This window comes from Thunnus albacares, chromosome 18 (assembly GCF_914725855.1).
Source record: "Thunnus albacares chromosome 18, fThuAlb1.1, whole genome shotgun sequence".
NCBI lineage: Eukaryota > Metazoa > Chordata > Actinopteri > Scombriformes > Scombridae > Thunnus > Thunnus albacares.
In genome coordinates, this window is record NC_058123.1 from 6,352,070 (window position 1) to 6,364,724 (window position 12,655).

The following is a 12,655-nucleotide window of genomic DNA, read 5'->3' on the forward strand; positions in this document are numbered from 1 at the left end:
CCTCTTGCCAAATATTATTCACTATTTAAGCCCTACATTTATGCAACTAATTTGCAATAACTATTTTCATTCATTTGTAACATTCAGTGCCAAAGCATGAAGCAGTGTGATGTTCATATAGTGCAAAGAAAAGAAACTGATCTTTTTTTTTTATCTTAATTTATTTCTTGGAATTTTGCCAATTTCTTTCTGTCCTGCTTTAACCAGTTATTTAAAGTTCAGATTATGGGATGATCCCAGTGAGGATACAGTACATAATGTTTCTGCTCATTATATTTAATTATATTGTTTTATTCTGTATTCATTCAAATGGAAAAGTAAAGTTAAAAAAAACGTACAGTATGCTTGTTTATTTGGTGTAAATCACATCTCCTGTCCTGTACCTCTTACACCTCTGCTGATATTGCTGCAAAGCTACAACCAGTTTAGATGGAAATGGATGCTTCAATAAAATAAAACAAAGAACCTGCAAAGTCCCTGTTTGTAATGTGTGTATATTTATGTAATTCTACATAGTAGTAGTATACACTCCTTTATTACATGTGTGTAAATTTCTTTGTCTTTTGTTATTCTAGATCAAGGTTCAGGAGACGGTCATCCACGTGAGTGACTAAAAATAAATTCTCCTAATATATAACATTCAGCTGTAATTCTAATGTTTACTATATCTACTTCTAACATCAGCTGTGCTTTACCATGTACTATATATACCTTCACCTCAGCCTCCCTTTACCTCAAACTCACTTTCCACTGTCTGATCTCTTCATGTTCGTAGCAGCACCAAAGCCAACATCTTATCCAAAATTAGATGAAATGAACACAGAATTCAACTGGAAATTATATACTCTTTGCACAAAAAGTGGCATAAGTGTGTTTTCTCAATTTCACTAATTTGGATACCCGAGTTCTGGAAAATTGCAGTAGTTTACATTTAGTTATATTGCTTCAATCTGTATTCATTTTAGTGGAAAAATTGTGGGGAAAAAAACCTACACTGTGCTTTTTTATTTGGCGTGAACCACATCCTCTGTCCTTTACCTCTTACACCTCCGCTGATATTGCTGCAAAGCTACAACCAGTTTAGATGGAAATGGATGCTTTAATAAAACAAAACAAAGAACCTACTAAATCCCTGTTTGTAATGTGTGTATATTTATGTTATTCTGCATAGTAGTAGTATACACTCCTTTATTACATGTGTGTAAATCTCTTTTGTTATTCCAGGTACACCTCCACCATTTCCACCAAGTGAGTGACTGAAAATAAATTCTCTTTATATATAACATTCAGTTGTAATTCTAATGTTTACAATGTCTACTTCTACCATCAGCTGTGCTTTACCATGTACTATATTTCACCTCAGCCTCTCTTTACCTTGAGCTCACTTTTCACTGTCTGATCTCTTCATGTTCGTAGAAGCACCAAAGCCAACATATTATCCAAATTCACATAAAATGAAAACAAAATTCAAATGACACTGATGTACTCTTTGCACAAAAGGTGGCATAAGTTTATTTTCTCAATTTCACCAACCTGGATACCCAAGTTCTGGGATATTGTAGAAGTTCTAACACCAAAAAAAGAAAAAAAGAAAAAAAAAAAACATGTCTAACTCCACCAACTGCACACAAATAAATTATAGGAGGAAAAAAATACTACGTGATAAACAGATCAGAATTATATTGAATTATTGCCATAGTACACACTAACATGGTATTAACATCTGCCTTTTAGGGTGTATATTTATTGTCATTTTATATATGAAACATGTAATGTGCAATTTTGTATGAAAAGAAAATGTTTTCTGAGCAGAATGAAACTCAAACCTCTCCCACCACAATCAACCAAATATTATTCACTATTTAAGCCCTACATTTATGCAACTAATTTGCAATAACTATTTTCATTCACTTGTAAGATTCAGTGCCAATGCATAAAGTAGTGTGATGTTTATATAGTGCAAAGAAAAGAAACTGATCTTTTATCATCGTAATTTATTTCTTGGAATTTTCCCAATTTATTTCTGTCTTTCTTTAACCAGATAATTAAAGTTCAAATTAGGGGATGATCCCAGTAAGGATACAGTACATAATGTTTCTGTTCATTATATTTAGTTGTATTGTTTTATTCCGTATTCATTCAAATGGAAAAGTAGAGGTAAAAAAATCTACACTGTGCTTTTTTATTTGGTGTGAACCACATCTCCTGTCCTGTACCTCTTACACGTCCGCTGATATTGCTGCAAAGCTACAGCCAGTTTAGATGGAAATGGATGCTTCAATAAAACAAATCAAAGAACCTACTAAATTCCTGTTTGTAATGTGTGTATATACATGTTATTCTGTATTGTAGTAGTATACACCCCTTTATTACATGTGTGTAAATTTCTTTGTCTTTGGTTTTCTAGTTGAAGTTCATGTATATGGATCAGGTGAGTGACTGAAAATAAATTCTCCTAATATATAACATTCAGTTGTAATTCTAATGTTTACAATGTCTACTTCTACCATCAGCTGTGCTTTACCATGTACTGTACCTTCACCTCAGCCTCTCTTTACCTCAAATTCACTTTCCACTGTCTGATATATTTATGTTCCTAGCAGCACCAAAGCCAACATCTTATCCAAAATTAGATGAAATTAACACAGAATTCAAATGGAAATGATGTACTCTTTGCACAAAAAGTGACATAAGTGTGTTTTCTCAATTTCAATAACTTGAAACTTTTAATTTTAATTTATTTCTTGGGATATTCTTAAAGTTCAAATCATGGGATGATCCCAGTGAGGATACAGTACATAATGTTTCTGTTCATTATATTTAGTTGTATTGTTTGATTCTGTATTCATTCAAATGGAAAAGTAGAGGTAAAAAAACATACACTATGCTTGTTTAATTGGTGTGAACCACATCTCCTGTCCTCTACCTTTTACACCTCTGCTGATATTGTCACAAAGCTACAACCAGTTTAGATGGAAATGGATGCTTTGATAAAACAAAACAAAGAACGTGCAAAGTCCCTGTTTGTAATGTGTGTATATACATGTTATTCTGCATTGTAGTAGTATACACCCCTTTATTACATATGTGTAAATTTCTTTCTCTTTTGTTATTCCAGGTGAAAATGAAGATGGTAAGTGACTGCAAATAAATTCTCCTAATATATAATGTTCAGTTATAATTCTGATGTTTACAATGTCTACTTCTACCATCAGCTGTGCTTTACCATGTACTATACCTTCACCTCAGCCTCCCTTTACCTCAAATTAACTTTCCACTGTCTGATATATTTATGTTCCTAGCAGCACCAAAGCCAACATCTTATCCAAATTTACATGAAATGATCAGAAAATTCAAATGGAAATGATGTACTCTTTGCACAAAAAGTGGCATAAGTTTATTTTCTCAATTTCACTAATCTGGATACCCAAGTTCTGGGAAATTGTAAAAGTACTTACACCAAATAAATTAAAAAAAAAAAAAAAAAAAGTCTAACTCCACCAACTGCACATGAATGAAGTATAAGAGGAAAAAAATACTACGTGATAAACAGATCAGAACTATATTGAATTATTGCCATATATGCTAACATGTGGTATTCACATCTGCCTTTTAGGGTGTATATATATAGTTATTTTATACAAGAAACATGTAATGTGCAATTTTGTATGAAAAGAAAATGTTTTCTAAGCAGTATGAAACTCAAACCTTTCCCACCACAATCAACCTCTGTCCAAATATTATTCACTATTTAAGCCCTACATTTGTCCAACTAATTTGCAATAACTATTTTCATTCACTCGTTACATTTAGTGCCAATGCATGAAGCAGTGTGATGTTCATATAGTGCAAAGAACAGAAACTGATCTTTTATAATCTTAATTTATTTTGTGGAATTTTCCCAAAATCTTTCTGTCCTACTTTAACCAGTCAATTAAAGTTCAAATTATGGGATGATCCCAGTGAGGCTACAGTACATAGTGTTTCTGCTCATTATATTTAGTTACATTACTTTATTCTGTATTAATTCAAATGGAAAAATAGAGGGAAAAAACATACATTATGCTAGTTTATTTGGCGCGAACCACATCCTCTGTCCTATGCCTCCCACACCTCTGCTGATATTGCCACAAAGCTACAGCCAGTTCAGATGAAAATGGATGCTTTAATTAAAAAAAATAACTTACAAAATCCCTGTGTGTATATTTATGTAATTCTACACAGTAGTAGTATACACTTAATTACATGTGTGTAAATCCTTTTGTCTTTTGTTATTCCAGCTCCAGTTCCAGCACTTCCAGGACGTGAGTGAATGCAAATAAATTCTCCTAATATATACCTCTGTGCTTCTTCGGCCCATCGAGTCAACGAACGGAAAAGTTTGTTGACTCGACGGGCGGAAGAAGCAAATCAACATTGTTTATGGGGTATTTTTATATATCTCTAAAGAACCACTTATCCAAACGACTTCACACATCAACATTGCACTTCTTTGATTCCCAGCAATCCACCTGCCAGGTACGAAGTAGATTGAATGAACAGTTCTCAAGTTATAGGCTGGATGAGAATTACTTTGATCAAAATATATGATAAAGTTATATGTAAAATGGATGTTGTTGTAATGTTGCTGACTCAAGCTCAGAGGACTATTATTACAAGTAGGAAACAGATCAAAATGCTCACAGCTGAAAGGAACAGAGTGCAACTCACATTTGAGTTTCAGATGTAGTCAAATTATAGTTTGTTCCTGCATATAAACCTGCATACTTCTGCTTTTCACATGTTTTCATATTGTCACTTCTCAACAGTTGGAGGTATCCGTGGTAAAGAAACCCGAGATAGGGTGCATGTCAACTCCCGAGCCAAAAAAGTACTGAGCAATGGATCTCCACGCATAATTGGTAAAGTGAGAAAAAGTGGGTAGAAGTCAGCTGGAAATGATGTACTCTTTGCACAAAAAGTGACATTAGTGGGTTTTCTCAATTTCTCTAACTTGAAACTGATCTTTTTTAATATTAATCTATTTCTTGGGATTTTTCTAATTTCTTTATGTCCTATTTTAACCAGTTGATTAAAGTTCATATGATGGGATGGTCCCAGTGAGGGTAATGTTTCCTTTTTATGTAGTTATATTAGTTATATATATTTAGTAATATTGCTTCATTCTGTGTCCATTCATGACAATGAAGCATGTTCATGTTTTTGCTTCATGTCTGATTTGTCTAATCACCAGATCTACTAAGTGAGTGACTGTGAAATACAGAAAAAATTTGTCCAACTAATTTGCAATAACTATTTTCATTCATTTGTAACATTTAGTGCCAATGGATGAAGTAGTGTGATGTTCACATAGTGCAAAGAAAAGAAACTGATCTTTTATAATCTTAATTTATTTCTTGGAATTTTCCCAATTTCTTTCTGTCCTACTTTAACCAGTTAATTAAAGTTCAAATTATGGGATGATCCAAGTGAGGCTACAGTACATAATGTTTCTGCTCATTATATTTAGTTACATTGCTTTATTCTGTATTGATTCAAATGGAAAAATAGAGGGAAAAAAACATACAGTATGCTTGTTCATTTGGCGCGAACCACATCCTCTGTCCTGTACCTCCCACACCTCTGCTGATATTGCCACAAAGCTAAGGCCAGTTTAGATGGAAATGGATGCTTTAATAAAACAAAACAAAGAAGCTACTGAATCTCTGTTTGTAATGTGTGAATATTTATGTTATTCTGCATAGTAGTAGTATACATCCCTTTATTACATGTGTGTAAAGTTCTTTGTCTTTTGTTATTCCAGGTCGACCTCCACTAATTACACCAGGTGAGTGACTGACAATAAATTCTCCTAATATATAACATTCAGTTGTTATTCTATTTTTATTCTATTATTCTATCTATTATTATTGGTATTCACGGATGGCTTTTAGGATGCATATATAGAGTTATTTTTATATGAAAAATGTGAAATTCAATTTTGTTTAAAAAAAAAAAGTTTGCTAAGTAGTATGGAACTCAAACTTCTCCCACCACAATCAGCCTCTTGCCAAATATTATTCATTATTTAAGCTCTACATTTATGCAACTAATTTGCATTAATGTAGAGCTTCTTTGAATTTTCCCAATTTCTTTCTGTCCTATTTTAACCAGTTAATTAAAGTTCAAATTATGGGATGATCCCAGTGAGGCTACAGTACATAATGTTTCTGCTCATTATATTTAGTTACATTACTTTATTCTGTATTGATTCAAATGGAAAAATAGAGGGAAAAAAACATACATTATGCTTGTTTATTTGGCGCGAACCACATCCTCTGTCCTGTACCTCCCACACCTCTGCTGATATTGCCACAAAGCTACAGCCAGTTCAGATGAAAATGGATGCTTTAATAAAAAAAATAACCTATAAAATCCCTGTGTGTACATTTATGTAATTCTACACAGTAGTAGTATGCACTTTATTACATGTGTGTAAATCTCTTTGTCATTTGTTATTCCAGGTCCACCACGTGAACCATGTGAGTGACTGAAAATAAATTCTCCTTATATATAACATTCAGTAATAATTCTGATGTTTACAATGTCTACTTCTACCATCAGCTGTGCTTTATCATGTACTATACCCTCACCTCAGCCTCCCTTTACCTCAAGCTCACTTTCCACTGTCTCATCTCTTCATGTTTGTTACAGCACCAAAGTCAATATCTTATTCAAAATTAGATGAAACGAACATCTTTTTTAATCTTAATTCATTTCTTGGAAGTTTCCCAATTTCTCTCTGTCTTATTTTAACCAGTTAATTAAAGTTCATATGATGGGATGGTCCCAGTGAGGGTACAGTAGCTACATAATGTTTACTTTCTATGTAGTTATATTAGTTATATATATTTAGTAATATTGCTTCATTCTGTATCCATTCATGACAATGAAACATGTTCATGTTTTTGCTTCATGTCTAATTTGTCTAAAGTGCCTGTAAAGCAAGTTATGCACAAAGTCAGATTTCTGATTTTTTTGAACTGATGTGGTGTTTTGCTCTGTTCATCCTCTTTCCAGCCTCTTTGTCAAGATATACTGTAGGAAAGAATTAACAATACAATTAACAATAGCAATAGAATTAGAGTAGAATTATTAACAATAGAATATCTCATTGCATCTTCCCTGTGCTGGGCCAAAAAAAGTCTCGATCAGTATTTCTTATCATGTTGATGTGTTTTGAATATTTAGTTTGGATGATGTGAATTATGAAGTTCAAGGATCACAGGATTTAGTTGTAATGATGTCTACATGTGCTTTTCTTTTGGCAATCCCTCGATCAAACAAAGGTAGCGTGGAGAATTTAAACCCAAAATCTATTTTCAAGTTAGTATTTTGAACAGTCACATTTCATAAGAGCTGATATATGCAGCTTTCTCCTTCACAGGAACAAGTAGGTTACTGGTAGTGATAGTAAGGAGGCAGTTTGAGCATGATATTGTCTGGAAGGGATTATTTGGTGCTTCTGGTTTTATGGAATGAAATGTGAGATTATTATATAGTTTTCACAAGCAGGCCAAAAGAACTTTTCATTAAAGTTGAATAGGTCACAATTTTACCATTGCTGGTAAACTGAGACTTCATTTGCTCTGTCTAGTGTAATATGTACACTTCTGGCAGTCTGAAGTGTACTTTATAAAACATCTAACCTACTTATGCTATTTGTGCATCTTGTTTGTACATTCATCAATATAACAAGCCTCTGATACCGCTGTGTGTTTTTCCGTTCGTTGACTCGACGGGTGGAAGAAGCAAATCAACATTGTTTATGGGGTATTTTTATATATTTCTCAAGAACCACTCATTCAAACAACTTCACACATCGACATTGCACTTCCTTGATTCCCAGCAATAGACCTGCCAGGTACGAAGTAGATTGAATGAACAGTTCTCAAGTTATAGGCTGGATGAGAATTACTTTGATCAAAATATATGATAAAGTTATATGTAAAATGGATGTTGTTGTAATGTTGCTGACTCAAGCTCAGAGAACTATTATTACAAGTAGGAAACAGATCAAAATGCTCACAGCTGAAAGGAACAGAGTGCAACTCACATTTGAGTTTCAGATGTAGTCAAATTATAGTTTGTTCCTACATATAAACCTGCATACTTCTGCTTTTCACATGTTTTCATATTGTCACTTCACAACAGATGGAGGCGCCCGTGGTATAGAGCACCCAAGTAGGGTGGATGGCAACTCCCAAGACAGTGAAGCACTGAGCACTGGTCCAACACCACTAACAGGTGAGTGACTACAAATAAATTCTCCTAATATATAACATTCAGTTGTAATTCTGATGTTTACAATGTCTACTTCTACTATCAGCCGTGCTTTACCATGTACTATACCCTCACCTCAGCCTCCTTTTACCTCAAGCTCACTTTTCACTGTCTCATTTCTTCATGTTTGTTGCAGCACCACAGTCAACTTCTTATTCAAAATTAGAAGAAATGAACAAAGCATTCAAATGGAAATTATATACTCTTTGCACAAAAAGTGTCATAAGTGTGTTTTCTCAGTTTCACTAATTTGGATACCCAAGTTCTGGGAAATTGCAGTAGTTTCACCACCTAAAAGAAAATAAAAAAAGAAGTATGTCTAACTACAACTACACACAAATAAATTATAGGAGGAAAAAATTACTACATGATAATCAGGTCAGAACTATATTGAATTGTTGCCATATACGCTAACATGTAGTATTCATGTATATGGTGCGAACCAAATCTCCTGTCCTGTACCTCTTACACCTCCGCTGATATTGCTGCAAAGCTACAGCCAGTTTAGATGGAAATGGATGCTTTAATAAAACAAATCAAAGAACCAACTAAATCCCTTTTTTTTGTAATGTGTGTATATACATGTTATTCTGCATAGTAGTAGTATACAATCCATTATTACATGCATGTAAATTCCTTTGTCTTTTGTTATTCTAGGTCAAAGTCCAGTAAGTCCAGTAGAAGGTCATCCACGTGAGTGAATACAAATAAACTCTACTAATATATAACATTCAGTTGTAATTCTGATGTTTACAATGTCTACTTCTACCATCAACTGTGCTTTACCATGTACTATACCTTAACCTCAGCCTCTCTTTACCTCAAACTCATTTTTCACTATCTGATCTATTCATGTTTGTAGCAGCACCAAAGTCAAGATCTTATTCAAAATTTACATGAAATGATCAGAAAGTTCGAATGGAAATGATGTACTCTTTGCACAAAAAGTGACATAAGTTTATTTTCTCAATTTCACCAACCTGGATACCCAAGTTCTGGGAAATTGCAGTAGTTTCACCACCAAAAAGAAAATAAAAAAATAAATATGTCTAACTTCACCAACTACACACAAACAAACTATAGGAGGAAAAAATTACTACATGATAATCAGGTCAGAACTATTTTGAATTATTGCCATATACACTAGCATGTGGTATCCATGTATGGCTTTTAGGGTGTATATATATAGTTGTTTATGTACGAAACATATAATATGAAATTTTGTTGAAATTTTTCCACCTGCCAGGTACAATGAACAGTTCTCAAGTTATGCGAAGGACAATCCTACATACATGCATACAGGCATAGTCAGTGGTAGTGTCTGTAATGTGCATTCCTGGATATTAAATGTTCATTTGCAATTTTCTGTAGTGGTCCCAGTAATATTTGCTGGTAAAGTGTGCTGAAGTAGCGTATCACATGACATGGTTACGGTACGTTTGAGTGAAAAATGTATAAATGCAGTTGCAAGAACAATACTTTCCACTCATATCTTGGGATGTTTCATATGTTTCACTCTGCAGATTCTCATTTCTCACTCTGCATTGAATGTTTTGTCAGAGTGATTATTATTTGGGGCGCTTTAACTACGCATTCAACCTCAGTCATGACTCTATGTGCCTTTTTTCTGCCTCTTTCCCAGTCGATGATCATGGAGGCTGCACTGGAAATTATGAATGAAAATTTTGACAGCGTTTTGCGTGCAAATTCAGGAAGCTCATCTCTGCCCAGTTACCACAATTGCAGTCAAATCAAGCGCACCTGCAATGCAGTCACCCCATAGTAAACTGATATAACAGCTCCATGAGTTGCATGTTTTACCTTCAAGACTCGTATTTAACTGCTGTTGTTCATAGTTTGTGATGTGAAAACATCAGAGAAATAAAAAGTTTGCGTCCTGGTATTAGTTCAGTTATAAAATCCAAACGCACCACAGAGGAAACACAGTCAGTCTGCGCCGCGCTGCTGTTCTCTGTTTCCATCATCTCACGCTGATTCATTTTAAAAGAGCAACGGCCAATGGTGAAACTTCATCACTCTGCCGGCCAACCAGTGGTGAAACTTCATTACTCAGACACTCACTCACTTACAGATAACCGCGGTTACACGGCTGGTCTGTGGCTCATCCAGCCAAAAAATACTTCTACATTAACATATGTTGAATATAGGCCCTGTTTGTTTGATGTTTTGGTCTTGATTGCCTTTATAGGCTGGATAAGAATTACTTTGATCAAAATATAAAACAAAGTTATATGTAAAATGGATGTTGTTGTAATGCTGCTGCCTCAAGCTCAGAGGACTATTATTACAAGTAGGAAACAGATCAAAATGCTCACAGCTGATCGGAACAGAGTGCAACTCACATTTGAGTTTCAGATGTAGTCAAATTATAGTTTGTTCCTTCATGTAAACCTGCACACTTCTGCTTTTCACATGTTTTCATATTGTCACTTCACAACAGGTGGAAGCATCCCTGATATAAAGAGCCTAGATGGGGTAGAAGTCATATCCAAAGACAAAGAATTCCTGAGCAGTCATCTTACAACTATCTTCCTCCCAATCATCTACATCATTGTGTTTGCTGTGGGGCTGCCCACCAACGCCATGGCAATATGGGTATTCCTCTTCAGGACCAAGAAAAAGCGCCCGTCGTCAATCTACATGGCAAACCTGGCTCTGGCTGACTTGCTCTTTGTCATCTGGGTCCCCCTAAAGATATCATACCACTTCAACGGCAACAACTGGATCTACGGAGAAGGGCTGTGCAAAGTGCTGGTGGCATTTTTCTACAGCAACATGTACTGCTCCATCGTCTTTATCACCTGCATAAGTGTCCAGCGTTATTGGGCAGTGGTCCACCCACTGTCCGCGCAGCACAGGGACAACCGCATACCCGTTGCCATCTCCGTCACAGTCTGGGTGGTGGTCTGGCTTATCACCATCCCTCTCTACCTGTATGACCAACAGGTCAGAATAACAAACTTCAATCCAAAAATCCTTACCTGCCATGATGTCACCAGGGAAAGTCAGGTGAAAATAGCAGCTGGCTACTTCCTGACAATGGGAACTCTGGGATTTGTTGTTCCCACTATTGTGTGTATCATATCCTACATCCTCATGCTCAAAGCTCTCAGGAACAGCATGACAGATGCTGCCATCACCAAGAAGCGACGGAAGGCTGTGGTCTTGATGATCACAGTGTTGGTTATGTTTTTAGTGTGCTTCACCCCCAGTAACATCATGCTGCTGGTACACTATATCCTCTTGTTGGGCGGGGCTGACAACCACCTGTACAGATTTTATATCACCACCCTGTGTCTGGCTAGTCTCAACAGCTGCATCGACCCTTTTGTTTATTACTTTATCTCCAAGAACTTCAGGGATCATGTGAAGAACACGTTCCTCTGCAGGAGTGAGAGAACAGTGAAGAGGATGAAGGTTTCCTTCAGGGCTCTGAAAAACTCACAAGAGCAACACACTATGCCTAACTCAGATAACACACAGAGCACTGAATGCTAGTGGATTAATCATTATTAAGCTGTTTTATGCCTGATCATTATCTCCCTTCAGATAGAGATTTTGTTAACACTTAATTTACAGGTCTCTTTATTTGTATATCAAAATAAAATAAAGTGTTACCTTTTTTTTCTTATTCTACTGTGAAGGAAGATAGGAAATTTAGGAGTCATCTTTGGCAATGACCTCCTGTTTCAGAGCTTTGAGCTGTCTAAATGACTGCTTATATTGTTTTAATACATTTAATTGTCTTTATATCTTTTACGACACACTTGTTTTATGCAGTTTGCTTGATGCAGTTTGCTTGATTTCAGCAGGATATGAATGATTGCCTTTATTCAGTTTTAATGGGTCTAATCTTTTATTCCATGTTGTAATTTGATGAATTTTCTGTCAGTGTTTGATGTGCCAGAATTGAGACCCAAACCTAAAATGGGCAAAATTTAGCAGGTTTAATACTGTAGGATAAAAGTTTTTCTGTGTTTTTTAAAGTAATAATTTTTGCTTGTATATCTACATTTTAGTTTGTCAATAAAAGTCATTGTCTAACTAGCGGTTTCCTGACTCTGTGGATGGGTCGACATGGGAAAGATCAATCCAGGTATTTCTCCTTTTCAAAATAATCCTGATATTTTAACCTTTGCTCACAATCCAGGGTTGTGTTCATCCAAAATTCCTCTCAAAGACAAAATTTCATCCCAATTATTTATTCTGTGTGTAGAAGATTTTTCATACCTCCCAGGGCCTGCCATAATGTCAGAAATGTCTCTTTCTTTGTCCAACTGTAAAAATATCAATTAATTTGTTGCCATTTTGT

The 12,655-nt window shown here is 35.1% G+C and overlaps 1 protein-coding gene across 1 annotated transcript; it reads left to right on the forward strand.

The window, feature by feature from the left end:
- Nucleotides 1-96: 96 nt before the first annotated feature.
- LOC122968961 (proteinase-activated receptor 2-like) lies at nucleotides 97-12,387 on the forward strand. The gene is made up of 4 exons (XM_044334507.1): nucleotides 97-106; nucleotides 576-602; nucleotides 1,225-1,248; nucleotides 10,784-12,387. Exons 1-4 carry the CDS (start codon nucleotides 97-99, stop codon nucleotides 11,839-11,841), a joined length of 1,119 nt encoding a protein of 372 aa, XP_044190442.1. The 3' UTR covers nucleotides 11,842-12,387.
- The last annotated feature ends 268 nt before the right edge of the window (nucleotides 12,388-12,655 follow it).

What these genes read in the sequence shown, in the direction of transcription:
- LOC122968961 (XM_044334507.1), top strand. An exon ending in TTCAGGAGACGGTCATCCAC is followed by an intron (nt 603 to 1,224) that starts GTGAGTGACTAA and finishes TTGTTATTCCAG; the next exon opens with GTACACCTCCACCATTTCCA. An exon ending in ACCTCCACCATTTCCACCAA is followed by an intron (nt 1,249 to 10,783) that starts GTGAGTGACTGA and finishes ACTTCACAACAG; the next exon opens with GTGGAAGCATCCCTGATATA.